The 15,381-nt window shown below is 43.3% G+C and overlaps 1 protein-coding gene across 1 annotated transcript; it reads right to left on the reverse strand.

The window, feature by feature from the left end:
* Nucleotides 1-2,215: 2,215 nt before the first annotated feature.
* On the reverse strand, nucleotides 2,216-12,352 carry HRG (histidine rich glycoprotein). Its single transcript, XM_026007333.2, has 7 exons — nucleotides 11,900-12,352; nucleotides 10,130-10,246; nucleotides 9,186-9,276; nucleotides 7,853-8,019; nucleotides 6,807-6,890; nucleotides 4,593-4,694; nucleotides 2,216-3,054 (listed from the first exon to the last, which is right to left on the reverse strand). The coding sequence occupies exons 1-7, from the start codon at nucleotides 12,128-12,130 to the stop codon at nucleotides 2,296-2,298; spliced, it is 1,551 nt and encodes a 516-aa protein (XP_025863118.2). The 5' UTR covers nucleotides 12,131-12,352; the 3' UTR covers nucleotides 2,216-2,295.
* Nucleotides 12,353-15,381: the final 3,029 nt, after the last annotated feature.

Here is a 15,381-nt window from a genome sequence, read left to right on the forward strand (position 1 = left end):
GTGATTGCACAATGCTGTATAACAAATCAGAACAGAAACTAATAAAGGAGGAGGAAAAACCAGCAATCACCTGTTATTCCCTTTCCCAAGTGACTTTCCCAAAGCCCTTTATGAAGGTCACTACATGGGACAACGATGAGTACAACGTACAGATACCTTTCAATCATTTCTTTGCAAGATATCTAGCTGCAGAAAAAATGGGCTGCTACCAATTGCATGGCATGCCTGTGGAGCCCACGCACAGGGACATGGTGCATGGTAGGAGTCCCACACCAGGACACTGGTGCAACTCAAGTTAAAATATGGGCATCCTATCTGGTCTCTGGTCAAGTCAGCCTCTCTCCACTCAATTGTATTGATTTTAGAAAAGAAAATGCTCCCCAGGGAGAGAGAAGCATAAGAAGAGATGATTTGAGTGAAGCCCAGTGTCCCCCATCCTTGCTTCTTGTTTCTAATGTGATGGATTTGGGTGTCTACTCACCAAGCCTAAGGAGCCTTTCTGATAAACCCCAAGTTCTTATTCTAGCTCCTCCTGTACTGCACACTGCTACACATTTCCTTCTCTCCCAGCTTTAGCTTCTGTCTCTTTGGGGACCCCCCTCTTTTCCCCCAGCCTAACAATTTACCCATATCTCTCTTGGCCTTTGTTTTTTTTCCCTATCTACTGCCCCCATCCCCTGGCCCGGATACACACATACACACACACACACACACACACAAACACACACTTCTACTTTCTGCCATCACTATGTACCTGCAACTGCTTCGGTAAGTCAGGTAGTGAGCCCAAAGTCTTATTAGCCCTTGTCTAAATGCTTGAGCCCTGATTTGGGAAAAAGGGAAAAGAGGGATCCCTGGGTGGCGCAGCGGTTTGGTGCCTGCCTTTGGCCCAGGGTGCGATCCTGGAGACCCGGGATCGAATCCCACGTCGGGCTCCCGGTGCATGGAGCCTGCTTCTCCCTCTGCCTGTGTCTCTGCCTCTCTCTCTCTCTCTCTCTGTGACTATCATAAATAAATAAAAAATAAAAAAAGAAAAAGGGAAAAGAAAGAGCATTTAATGGTGGAAAAAGTCATTTGGCACAAAAACTGAATAAAGAGAAGTTACCGGAGACTAGAGTGCCCTTAGCCTGGAGGGAAGATCTGAGAAGAGCAGAGGTCTCTGGGAGGTCTCAAGCAGAGAACACCTCTACCCTGCTTTCTGGCCAGTAGCCAGGAAGGCAGCAAGATCTCACGGAGAGAATAGCCCAGGGCAAACATGTTCATTAGTGGCCTTGCAGAGGCTCTGATAGCTTCACTATGACTCAGGAGTAGCTGATAAACTAGACCCAAAGAAGGATGTGCATGGGGTTGTAAGCATCTCCCAGCAGGAGAGAGCTAGTGGACCAGTGATGAAGAGTCAGACCTCCACTTCATGCCCACCACCCAAACACTTGGCATGACATGAAATTCTAGAATGGTGGCACAACTTTGCACAGGGAGTAGCAGGTGAGGGAGCTCCAAGGACTGAGATTAAGTCTCCTATTAACCTACTAGTATGGCAACCTGAAATGGAAACTAATTTTTTTCTGAAAATAGAGTGATATTTCTTGTGCACCTGAAATTATGGTCATGATTCATACCTGTGGTATTCTTTGCAATTCATAGCCCAAGCCTTTATTGCCTCATAATTGAATTTGGAACTTATTTTTTTTCAAAAGGAAATTTAGAGATCTAGAAATAATAAGAGAGAATTTGAATATTTTTTAAAAAGATTTTATTTATTTATTTATTCATGAGAGACAGAGAGAGACAGAGACAGAGACAGAGACACACACAGAGGGAGAAGCAGGCTCCATACAGGGAGCCCAATGTGGGACTCGATCCGGGGACTCTAGGATCACACCCTGAGCCAAAGGCAGGCACTCAACCACTGAGCCACCCAGGGATCCCGAGAATTTGAATTTTGTGTTAGAAGAATAGTCCTTTGACTGCTAAAACATGCCTTCTTGGTATGCCCAACTACAATGAAAGTACTCAGTGAGGAAAGACTCTAGAATTAGAGTTAAATCCATGAAAGAAAGAGGGTCAGAGATCTGCGGCAAGGATTTAGTGATCCGTCACTGACTTGCAGCACTGACATATTTCCTCTCCATTCGTCTCTCTCTTCTCATGCCATCTCCTCCCCCACCCACGTTTTCCTTACTCTGAATATAAAAATAAGGTAAAAATACTTGAATTTTGCATTCATTATTGGTTGTATTTTATTTATGGCTCTAAGTCAGAACATTAATTTTTCCCCATCGAGAAAATCAAATTTTATTTTGGAAGTGAGTATGCAAAAAATTTCGAGATGTTTGAAAAGTCATTCTTAAATACCCCTGGACATGATTCAGAAACTGATTCAGGAAAGGGCTGGATCTCTGGCTTTAGAGGATGGCTGTGGTCTGGCAATGAGAAGCTGGGAAAACTGGCTTCGGGAAGAGGAAGAACTTCATCTTTCTTTAGTGGAGGGAGTCGGTAAACATATCCGATTTGTCTCCGGTGGAAGGGAAAGTGCCTTTTACCTGGACCTCTTTCTTCTGAGTGCTGAGGTGGTGGGCCCTGGCCCTGGCGATGGTGATCTTGGGGACTCTGGCTATGGGGTGGTAGGTCACAAGGCCCATGGTCAAGGAAATCGTGGTGATGGGGATGATGCTTATGGGGATGGTGTCCATGGGGATGGTGTTCATGGGGAGGGGGTCCATGGGGAGGGGGTCCATGAGGAGGGTGTCCATGGGGATGGTGTTCATGGGGAGGGGGTCCATGGGGAGGGGGTCCATGAGGAGGGTGTCCATGGGGATGGTGTTTATGGGGAGGGGGTCCATGGGGATGGTGCCCATGAGGAGGGTGTCCATGGGGATGGTGTCCATGGGGAGGGTGTCCATGGGGAGGGGGCCCAAAGGGAGGGGGTCCATGGGGACAGGGTCCATGGGGATGATGCCCATGAGGAGGAGGTCCATGAGGAGGAGGTCCATGAGGAGGAGGTCCATGGGGGTGGCCAAAATGGTGGTGTTTACCACTGAAATTTCTATGTTCCTGGTAAAGGATACAGAAAAGTGATTATTCCATTACACAAAAGGAGAAGTTAGGTGTGCAACTCAATTTAGATCATGGCTCCCAGACTTTTGGATTTCACAAATCAATTATAAAAATGGGATAGCAAAAACGTGTTCTCAAACTCTTACCCAGACAAATGGACATTTAAAATGCAAACAATGGGGCATCTGGGTGGCTCAGCCAGCTAAGTGTCTGAGTCTTGGTTTCAGCTCAGGTTGTAATCTCAGGATTGTGAGATCAAGCCCTGCGTTAGGTTCTGCATTCAGCATGGAATCTGCTTAGGATTCTTTCTCTCCCTCTGCCTCTCCCCCCACTTGAGCCCTCTCTCTTTAAAATAAATAAGTAAATCTTTAAAAAATACAAACAAAAACTAGCATCTACCACCATCATTATTTCATAATTGGAATAATATTTCGATAACACAAGAGTCAGAAAAATGCCTTAGAGTAAAGGGTGGTTCTTTATATGGAACAAATGTTGTATTATGAAATACATATTACTCTTATTTTTCCCATTTCAACATAAAATGGTGAAATTATATTAAAGAATGGTGCTTTTCTGTAGACCAACATTTGGAAAACTAGTGCCTTATAATGTACATCTTTAACAGAGTTCTGAGGCCTTATGGTATAAGCATCTCTTTAAAGGATAAACATTTTACCTATTCACCCTCCTTCTTGTTCGGATTTTAGTTGAAAAAAAAAATCTGTGGAGCCAGGTTCATGGTGACAAACCTGCCCTGCCCCTCCCCACTTTGTTTTATAGTTTGGCACATGGACATTTGGATTATTTTCAGTTTTTGCTGATGTGAAAAATACTGTGACGAATGTCTTGGTACAGAAAATCTTTCTGATACAGATGTGAAATATTGCTTTGTGCCTTATTTTATGTACCTTTATATAATATGTTTGAGGTTAATTCATTCACCTTAGGTTAGAACTTAATAATAAAAGCTGCTTAATAATAAAAGCTAGGAACTGAGTCTTGGCACTGGAACCTTCACTACAAGGGTCATTTTCCTTTCCTTTTTTTTTTTTTTAAGATTTATTTATTTACTTATTTATGATAGACATAGAGAGAGAGAGAGGCAAAGACACACGAGGAGGGAGAAGCAGGCTCCATGCCAGGAGCCCGATGTGGGACTCGATCCCGGGACCCCAGGATTGTGCCCTGGGCCGAAGGCAGGTGCTAAACCGCTGAGCCACCCAGGGATTCCCACAAGGGCCATTTTCAAATTCATTAAAGGTTGATTGAATTGGTTATGATTTTACTTTACAAATCTTACCCAATTTGGATATTTTCCCGATTGGAATTTTTTTATGCTTTTTGTGTCATATCAGCAATTGCACCCCTTTCTCCAGGGGCCTATTGTCTCTGTATTTCTTCTCAGCCCCTTCTCATCTCTCTGCCTCTGTCTCCCACCACCCCCCAGAGCCATAGGAACAAAACACACCATGTGTGTGAAAATATTTCTTAGTCTGGCACTGCTCATCACAAAGACTACTTAAGCAACCCACCGCAAAGTTGAAGACTTCACAGTTTATGGCAATGTCTTTTGGACTTTCTAAGTCAGAGACTTCTATATCATAGGACAAATCTGCTCTGCAGAATCCAAAGGCCTATAAAGAAAGAAAAGCCCATTAGTGTGTGTATGCGTGTATTTGTGTGTGTGTGTGCAGGTGGTATGAAGGTGCACAGCTAGACTTGTAAACTTTTAGACATTTGGGAAAGAAGATGAGCTTTAGAAAAGCCAGGGTGATATTATCAAATATCTCCGCTAGTTATTTAGCAATCTTTCCTAGTCAATACTTGGAGAAAGTGCAAGTTCCAAAGTAGTTCACCCTAAGTTGCTGTGCTTCCCTTCCATGAGTGCTCACTAGCACTGGGCTTCCCCACTGGAAGTCGTGAGGAGCACCACGTCATTGATGCCTTGTCTTTAGGCCAAGCCTTCTGCAATGAAGACCCAAGTTCCCTGTGCCTAGTGAGAATGAAGAGTGGTGTAGCAGTGAGATTTGTACAACTTTACCCAGCCCCCCCTTTTATTTTTTATAATTTTAAATGAAATTTTTTCTTTTTTTTATTGGAGTTCAATTTGCCAGCATATAGCATAACACCCAGTGCTCATCCCATCAAGTGTTCCCCTTAGTGCCCGCCACCCAGTCACCCCCACCCCCCACCCACCTCGCTTTCCACCACCCCTTGTTCGTTTCCCAGAGTTAGGAGTCTCTCATGTGCTGTCTCCCTTTCTGATATTTCCCACTCATTTTCTCTCTTTTCCCCTTTATTCCCTTTCACTATTTTTCATATTCCCCAAATGAATGAGACCATACAATGCCTGTCCTCTGATTGACTTATTTCGCTCAGCACAATACCCTCCAGTTCCATCCATGTTGAAGCAAATGGTGTTTTACTCAGTTTCTTGAAGGAAAGTGTTGGAAAGGAGGGAACCAGTATGAAGATGGATTTGTTGGACCCTGTGAAAGTGACCATCTGCTGGCCCTACCCTAAGTACAGAGGCTACTACTGGCTGGCATTCCTATGTCCCAAAGGCTCCTAAACCTGGCAGTCAAAGTTAGACTAGGACAAGAAGAAAATGCTTTCCTAAAAGAGACAGTTAAGCACTGAGGTTCTGAGATCAGTTTTGGAGTCAGACAGAAGTATGTGAATTCTGGCTTCACCATTTACTGGTTGTGTGAGTTTAGGCAAGTTACATAAAATTCCTAACTACCTTCAGGTCACAGGAGGGCTTAATTAAATGAGATAATGCTACAAAAACACTTAGCACTGAGACCCCTATTCTCCAGCTGCCATGTTTCTACACTGGGTTTGCATTACCCACACCAAGGTGGTGAAGGATTTATTGAAGAAGGGAGTAGGAGAGGGAGATATCTCTTCTAGCGGCCACTAAGCAGGATTGTAGAACTGCTTCAGGTGGGAACACTGACCAGCCAGAAAAGGAACTAATGAATGCTTCCTTTCTTCTGGCCCTGGAGAATGTATTGTTAAACCTCACCATTATCCTGGACTTGAAATCAGAAGGCCGTTGTGAAGATCCTATGCCTTAACACTTTCTAGCTAACTGCCCTTAGGCAACTGGTTAAACTTCCAGGCCCTTCTGTCTCAGGGAAATGGGGCAGACATTTGCTTCTCAGCACAGTTGTCAGAGGAATACAATGAGGCAATAATACACATGGAGGTGTTTTGTTACTGTAAGTCACCCTACAAATGTTGAATATTGTTAATACAATCTTTCTGCAGGTACATGAGTATCCACTTATAAATGATTAGGGGGCAAATCCCACGGGACTGAGCATCAAGAGAATTGGATTCTAATCTCAGCTTGGTTATGAGCATTGGGCTAGGTCCTTACTTTACGGATCCTCTGTTATTGTCACACAGGGTCACTGTGAGGAGTAAATGAGATGAAGTGAACGAAGGCTCTTAACACAAGCCAGTTATTAGTTTTAGCTAAGTCTTTAATCCTAGTGGGTTAGAAAAGACCTCAGGCTTAAGTTTAGGTAGTTACTGTGCTTATTCTAAAATCGTACTCTTATGATTCATTTAACATCTCTGTGCCTCAGTTTCTCCATCCATAAGAGAGAGAATAATAATATCTACCTCGTAGGTGGTGGGGTTAATAACATATGGTAAAGCACTTGGAAGGGTGCCTGACACATGGTGGGTGATCTCTAAATGTTGCCTAGTTCTTCATAGATGTTTATTATACTCACATTATGGTGCCTGTGAAAATGGTGGCTGACGGAGCAGTTCCTTACAGAGAAGTCCACATAGTAATTGGTTCTTTTCCCTCCTCTCTAGAACAAATTGGATCAAAGCAGTTTCAGGAACATAAAGAGTAAAAAAAAAAAAAAAAAAAAAAATGGCAGTAGATACCTACTATCCAATATGCTGTAAAGCAACACAGGGATTCAAAATCACCAATATGTGCCCTTTTTCTTATGGCCACTGCCTTTTAAAAATTTATCACATAAGCGATAAGGTAAATACTATTTCACTGAAAATGTCAAATAATATAGACCTAAGCCAGCACAGTGTGAAAAATCACCCTTCCTGCACCCAATCTCTTTGTCCCAGATGTATCACTACCACCTATTTGATTGTTTCTCCTGGCCTTTTCCTAAATATATTGCCCATATACACGTATATATAATTAACATAAATGGGCTCAGAGTCTAAGTATTGTTTACTAACCTGCTTTTCCCCCTAGGAATCTCTCCCAAAACATTCTCTTTAGTGATTTTTGCTATGTTCATTCCATGAGTTGTACACACCATAATTTATTTAACTTGGCATTTGCAAAATGCAAGACAGACATCCAAGAGCTGCTTCGCAAGACTACTCCGGCAGGGGAGGCACTTGGGCCCCTGGATTGGAAGGCAGGGGCACTGTCTGGCCTCAGCCACAAGACTGGGTGTGCCAAGATGGTTTCTCTGGTGCCTCTATTTCCTATCATAATACAAGGAGATTAGGACTAGATGATTTTTAATGACTCACATAACCCTAATATGCTCTTCTGTCTTTCCCTCTTTTCTTTTTGGGTTTTCCCTCTTCTTCAGTGGATATTTATATTCCCCACAACTCCAAAAATTAGAAAACTGCAGTAAAGCAGCCTTATTCTATTGAGGCTGCAACAGGGCCCTCAGTTTGAAAGGAGCTGGACGTGTGAGGCCAGTGGAGAGGGCCAGTGCCATGGGTTCTGCACCTGCCAGGTTGGAGCTGGGCCCTCAGACACTAGCTGATGTGAGTAGTGACTCACCGCTCTGACAACTCTCTCCAACCGGTCCACTTTGAAAGAGGCAAAATCTCCATTCTCCTGTTTGTACTTCTCAAGGGCTTTGTCAGCTTGTGTTCTGTAAGGCTGAGTATCTTCGAAGAAGTCAAATAGGATGGGACTGTCTTTAGTATTGGCCAGTGCTGAAGAGACTGGAGAAAGAAGATGGCATCTTTGTAGTACCAGGTTGGAACCAGCATTGTCCATGTCGGGACTTAATATACATAAGCATGGTGGCAAGAGTAATAATGATAGCTTCCATTTTTCAAATTGAGGGTTGGAGGAGTTAAATAATTTGTCTGAGATCAAATCAGCCAGTCAGCAGCAGAGCTAAACTTAAACCCAGATCCTTCCAATGCTTATGTTTCTGCTATAACCCCATTTAGACACCCCTCCTCCTGTCACTCACAAAGTGTTACTATTTCACTAAACTCCTCCTGTCTCTCCAAGGAGGGAGAGGCATCATTAATACAGTTTTGCCCAGAGAGAGAAGATACAGGTCAACCTTTTTTCAAGGTGACTTCTTGAAGGAGTTGCTTGGTTGCTGAATTTTTATATATTGAATCATGTTGAAATGGACATTTTTAAAAGGAACTTTGTGGTAATTCTTTTTGAAAAAAGAAATAAAAAGAGCATGGCATTTAGAGTCAACACTGGTGTGATAGGATCATGTCTTTATTACATTTTGGCTGTGTTCCCAAGGCCAAGTCATTGAACCTCTTTGAGCTTCAGTTATTTTATCTCTAAAATAGAAAGTATCATAATCTTTACCTCACGTAGTCTTGTAAGATGAAATGGGATAACATCTGTGTAACCGCTTTGTGAACTATACAGTTATAGCTAACAGTTAGATGTTGAAATCAATAATTGAGGGCTGAGTAGTACACTCTGCAAAGTGTGCTACATAGAGCGTCTTAATTCTAAGAAGGATCCAGAAGGCTAATACTATGATTATCCTTCTTTTACAAAGGAGGAAAGTTTAAAGAGGTTAAGTAAGTTGCCCTCAAGACTATACAACTAATAAGTGATGAAGTTGTAATTCATCACTTATCTGACCTCCGAGCCTACATTCTCTACAATTATGCTGCACTGCCTCTCATAGATTTCTATTCTTGTATCTTGAATTCCTTTAAAGGAAGGTATATCTGTAACAGAAGGAAAATCTCCCCCTTTTCTTCTGAAGAGATCAAATAATTGAATCCATGAAGGCAGGGACCATTTCTGATATGTATATCTTAGCATCAAATGATGGATACCAGAGTATGACTGAATTCTACATTAATCTAGAATTAATTAGCATTTTAACAGATGACCTTACCAGAACTTGTGGTGCAGTTAAAGTCATTCACTCTAAGATACTGAGATTCATTCAAACACTTTGTAGCTATTACCTTACACTGTCCGATCACCTGTAAGAGAAAAGGGTTCATGTCATTGCATACTGCTTTCCTTGGGTTGAATGTGGGGAGGGGACAAAAAGTGATGTCACATACTCCTACTATCCATTGAGAATTCATTTTTGTTTTTTCTCACCCAGTCCTCTCTCAAAACCTGTATTTTCTTAGTCTGTTCCCGTGAGCTGGGTACTATAGGCATCCAAAAGCCTCATGAGAGCCGGGGAGAAATAGTTTAAACAGATCATGACCATATCCCAAACATTTTTGAGGGAAAAAAGTGCTAAGACTCCTAGGTATGTAAATGTCTTATTCTCTAGAACTGAAATCTTATATATGTGCTTATTGACCTTTGTGTTCTTTTCCTGTGGTGGAGGGTCTGCCATCTGAGTGCCCACATGCAATGTAGAACAAGACCCTAGTTCTCAAGGTAACTGCATTAATCCCTTTGGCTATTCCTGCCAATGGGGCCAGTCTTTGTAGGACACAGTCACAAATTCATAGGTTCTTAGGCCCATAGACTGTCAGGGCCTGAGTGGATCTTAGAGTCCAGCTACCCCAAACCCCTTCTGTTATTTTACAGTTGAGGAGGAAAAGTCTAGCAACTTAGGTAATTTGCCCAAGGTCTCACAGCTGGGCATGTTATCTCATGGGACTGCAATCCCCATGGACTCATCTTGAACTGGGATCCCAGGTATGGCTCTCAAGAGACTATTACTCAAGGTCCACATAGTCTTCAGGAATCAAGAGGCAAAATCTGCTCTTCCTTTTTCACTACATGAGCACAGGCAGGCAGCCACCCTGAGTATGCAGAGTAAACAGAGGTCAAGGCAGATAAAAGGAAGAGGATGGTACCCTGCTTACTTACTATATCGGATAAACGTGCAGAAAGAGCTGGCTTGCAGTCATTCCAGTGTTTCCTGGATAGGACTGAACAGTCCGATTCTTTCACATCCAAGACTAAATAATAGACAGCCACAGACTCCTGAGGAATGCCAAAAGAGCAACAGGTGAATAGCTTGTGGGAGCCTAGTGCTTTTTCAGTAAAAGCAGACTCTTTATTTCTGAAACAGAATTCCTGCTCCTCTCCAAAGCATCACAGATGTCCTACCTTTGTGTCATTTGATCTACTTATTTTGAATAAATAGCTTCAAAGAGTTACTTCCAAATGTTCTTTTTAACCGGTCATGATGTTGCTTCCGCCCACAAGCTTTAAAAAGCAAGCACTGAATAGCAGCGCGGGTTTGGGCGGAGGTGTCGGAGGTGCAAGCCCAGAATTATGAGTGATGACAGCCTCCAATCTGTACGTGCAGTTGTGTCCTCTCATCCAGCTCTATTCCTGAACTTGGATTGCTTGCCTTGATTTCAACTGGCCCAAAGCTGGAACCGCTTTCTTCTCTTACAAACCAGCTCTCTCTCAACCTCCCTTGTCTTTTGTGGGAGGCATCATTAATTATTTGTTGTCTTTGTCTCCGGCTTAGAATCAGAAGGTCAACTGTGGTTTCTTTCCTTTGCTTTTACTATCCAGAAGCCAGGCTTGCCATGGTCTTCCTTTGAAATGTCTCTGTTCCTTTGAAATGTGTCTGTTCCTCATCCTCCCTGCTCTAATCCCCACTGCCTGGGGCTGGTCCTCATTTCCTCCCACTTGAATGCAGGAAATAGCTTCCTAGTTCACCTCACCTGCCTCCATCTCCCCAGACACCCTGTGCCCCTGCCTCACCCACCCACATACTCTCTTGTCACCACTCAGAGGTAGCACTGTGCCCTACACATGTGGCCAACAGCCAGGAATGACACTAACGATCACTAAATTGCTGGCCGAATCCCAAATTCCTGCAATCCCTCTTGCTTTCTGCAACCTGCAGTGCCTCTGTCTCTAATGCTTGTAACAAGTAGGAATTTCTCTGCTTGTCTTCTGTGGTGCTCCATGGTCTGGCCTCCTTGATTTCAGCGGTTCCACCAAAGGGTAGGTTATTTGGGGAGTGGGGCGAGGAGGGAGGCTTCCTTCCGTAATCTCTATCAAGCTCTCAAATCCACGCCAAACAAGTATATAATCTTATCATTAAATGAAAGCGGTAGGCTCTCCCTGCTTCAAGATAAGCCTACAGTTTCTCTTCCAACCTGATAGCTGCTCCAAAGCCCACATAAAACTTCTGGAACCCCCACCCCCACCCCTCTGCTTATGTTAAATTACTCCTTGATACCCTCCTTCCTGATTCCCTACTCACATCCTTCTCCCATCCAATTTTAATAGATTCCCTTTCCTGGGGTTGCTTCAGCGTCTATACTGCTCACTTGGCTCCAAGAATGTGTCCCAGATTACACAGTGTGCCTGTGCCTGTATGTGAGCCAATGATTATTTCCTTGAGGTCCCTGCCTACGGCTGATTCTAATTCTTCTCTGACAGTGCTCACTATTGGACTTGGCTCAGCATACACGCTTATAAGTACTTAGAGATTGATTCATAATTAAGCGCTCTGAATAGCAAATGTTAGTCTAAAGGAAAAAAGAACAGTGTAGAGCAGCAGCAGAATCTAAACTGGAAACCCTAGCCTAAGCCATTGCATCGTGCAAAGCAGTAAGCCTACAGGCCGGAACCACATTGCCCAGCTCAGCTCTAGCGCTGCTGATTCCTCACCGATTCGTCCACATGCGCATCAGCGACCCGCAGCAACTGGAAAAGGTAACCATGCCGCCGTCCCTTATTGATCAGGTCTAGGGCTTTCTCAGCAAAGGATTCAGTAGCATCGCAGTCTGTGGGAATCACAGCACAGGAGCTCGGCAGCGCGACTAAAGGGAGGAGAAGCAGTGCTGCAGGGAAGGCTCTCATTTTGTGAAAATGGGAAAACCAACCCTTGCTATAGTACATCACACCAGGGAATTTTATAAAGACTTTCTAAAACACACACACACACACACATACACACATGCATAATTGATTAAACACAGTCTTTATACATTTCTGTTGTGTAACCAGGGAGAGTCACCTTGACCCCTGGTTAAAATATCTATCAACATGCTGTAAATGATTAGTGGGTCCTGGGGACAGAAAGTCAAGGCATGCCGCTGGTGAGTGGTAGACCCGTGATCTGCACAAAATCTGGATTTTTCTAGTAGTAGCAGATCCAGTGTATGTTTTTGACCACAAGCACTGCCCACATTGGTGTGTGGGGTGGGGTTAGAAGTGAAGCAGTTTCCCTCCATCTGCCTCCCTGTTTCTGCCAGAAAGCTCTACCATCACTCCCTGCTCTGGATTATGGCACTAAACATCCTCAGCAGAAGGTAGCTGCATTACAGGGACGCCTGGGAGGCTCAGTGGTTGAGCGTCTGCCTTCGGCTCGGGGTATGATCCCGGGGTCCTGGGACTGAATCCCACATCTGGTTCCCCGTGGGGAGCCTGCTTCTCCCTCTGCCTGTGTCTCTGCCTCTCTCTGTGTGTCTCATGAATAAATAAATAAAATCTTAAAAAAAAAAAAGAACAAAAGAAACAACAACAAAGAACAAAGAACAAAAAAAGAAAAGTAATTGCATTATTTAGGGAAGGTAACACGTTAAATGGTTAACACCATAAAAGGAACTGAGTTCTGAGTTAAAGAGAAGGATTAAAAAGCTGTTACTTGGGAGTCAGATCCGAATTTCAAACCTGCCCTGTTCTCTTACAGTGTGATGCCGGGTAAGCCATTAAACTTCTCTGATTCTTAATTTTCTCATTTATAAAATGGAGATTCATACCTCTTGGTAGGATTGTGTGATACTTAAATTGGAGACATATAAAGTAACTAGTATAATTCTTGGCACAGATTCGGGTATTGAGTAAATGATGCGATGTATTTTTGTTATCATTATTATCACTAATGTTTCTGAGAAGAAGTTGGCACCTCTTATCTGGTTCTCTGTGGCCCCTAAAGCGCACTAAAGAGAACTGGTTTATATGGACGAGAATGGTGGTGAGGGTAGGAATCAAACAATTTGATGCCCATCCCAGAGAAGGGGTTAGGAACACTATATCTGGGTGGCGGGCCTGGCATTAGGCTGATACCCCACCCCCACCCTTCTAGAGAAACAACCTACCTGCCTGTATTTTTCCTGAAGGAATCTGCCCAGGTTCCCTCCTGGTACCCTGACAGGTCCCTTAAATAGCAGCTCCCCACTTCCTATTCTCTCTGCAGTGAGTGTCTGAGTGGTTCTCATTCTAGAATCACCTGAGGAACTTCTAAAAATCCTTGTCTAGGCCTCTCCCCAGAGCAATAAGGATCTCTGAGGGTGGACCTAGGTCTTGGTACTTTGAAAACCTACAGGTGATTCCAATGTACATTCATAGTTGAGAACCACTGGACTCTAAACAGACCCTGAAGGGAGGGACATTGTCGGAAGAGAGAGGGAAAGGGGAGGGTATATGAAAAGCAGGCCCCACTTCCCAGAGTCACAGCCTGGCTTAGCAAGTGCTAAACATGGAAGACACATGTTTTGAATTATGCTAGATTTTGAACCTGTAGTGTTAATGACACTAGCTTTTGCTTAACGAAACAGGACCTCTTCAATGAAATTTAGAATGACAGGAGTAGTATGTATGAATCTGGCCAAGATGTCACTAATGGGCTCTAACCTGAGGTGAGGCAGGGAGAAAACTATAGATGAACATGAAAACTTACTATGTTTTGATGAGCTGAGCTCCTTAATTATGCCTTCTATTCTTGCTCTACTGGCCACACCCAATACAGAGTGTCTTTGAGGGAGCTAAAGGCTGGTGGAGGGAAAGGCAGGGGATGGAAAGGCTCCCAGGATGAGGATAACCTTTTCCTACAGTTTGGCTGAGATTTGGTTGTGCTCATGCATTCTCCTCCCCTTCCTTCACTGAACCCTCAAGGCCAATACAGTCCTAGGGATGCATTGTGTTTCTTGCTAGACCTGGATTGCGACAGGCCCCAAGACTCTGCATGATGCCCCTACTTCATCATTTTTCCTTCCTAAAGGAAGCAGCTAAGAGTTAGCATGGCTATTGTTTACTGCTTTTAAACAAATGCTATCAAGGCCTATGTGCTTCTTTTAAGAAACAGCTACTAGGTTGGAGGACAATTGTTACACCTGTGATTTCCCTGTTGTATTATTAGCTTGTTAGGGCTGCCATAAAAAAGTACCATAAACTGAGTGGTTGAAATGGCAGAAAGTGATTGCCTACAATCCTGGTGGCTAGAAGTCCAAGATTAAGGTGTTGGCAGGTGAGTTTCTTCTGAGGCCTCTTTCCTTGGCCACCTTTTCTCTGTGTCCCCACATGGCCTTGCTTCTGTGCTAATCTGTGTCCTGATCTCTTCCTATAAGGATGCCAGTCATGTTGGATTAGGGCCCACGCTAATGATCTCATTCTAACTTAATTACATTTTTAAAGACCTATATGCAAATGCAACCAGATTCTGAGGTACTGGGGGTTAGGACTTCAGTATATGAATTTTGGGGAAACAATTCAACCCCTAACACTTGTCAGATTTCCAAAGATATGTGTGTATATGTATATGCAGCTATTACATATATTTGGATAAATATATACACACATAATATACTGTATTATATACATATATATTATTAAGTGAAAACATTGGGAATGAATGTCACCAGAACCTTAATTTCTATTCTAAACAAAACTATTATAGGTGTCAAAAAGCTCTCCAACTTGGAACATTGTTTGGTTCTCCCCAGGCTCAATTGCAGGCCACAGGCACCTGTCGCTTCCAACTACTCCTATTGACAGATGAGTTTATCAAGTTCTGGGGCTCGGAGACTATTCATACAGGCCATAAAAAAAAACAAAATTCCACCTGTAGGTTGAAGGCTGTGCAAATAATACTTGACCAATACTTGCTGTTGAAATAATTATGGAATATATGTAGAATGACACTCCAATGAATCCTAGTTTCTTTTTTTTTTTTTTTTTTAAGATTTTGTTTATTCATGAGAGACAGAGAAAGAGAAGCAGAGACACAGAGAGAAGGAGAAGCAGGTTCCATGTAAGGAACCTAAAGTGGGACTTGAACCCAGGAATCCAGGATAATGCCCTGAGCCAAAGGCAGACGCTCAACCGCTGAGCCACCCAGGTGTCTCCCCAGTTTCTTGATATCCTTCCAT

Source organism: Vulpes vulpes, chromosome 3 (assembly GCF_048418805.1).
Source record: "Vulpes vulpes isolate BD-2025 chromosome 3, VulVul3, whole genome shotgun sequence".
Classification (NCBI taxonomy): domain Eukaryota; kingdom Metazoa; phylum Chordata; class Mammalia; order Carnivora; family Canidae; genus Vulpes; species Vulpes vulpes.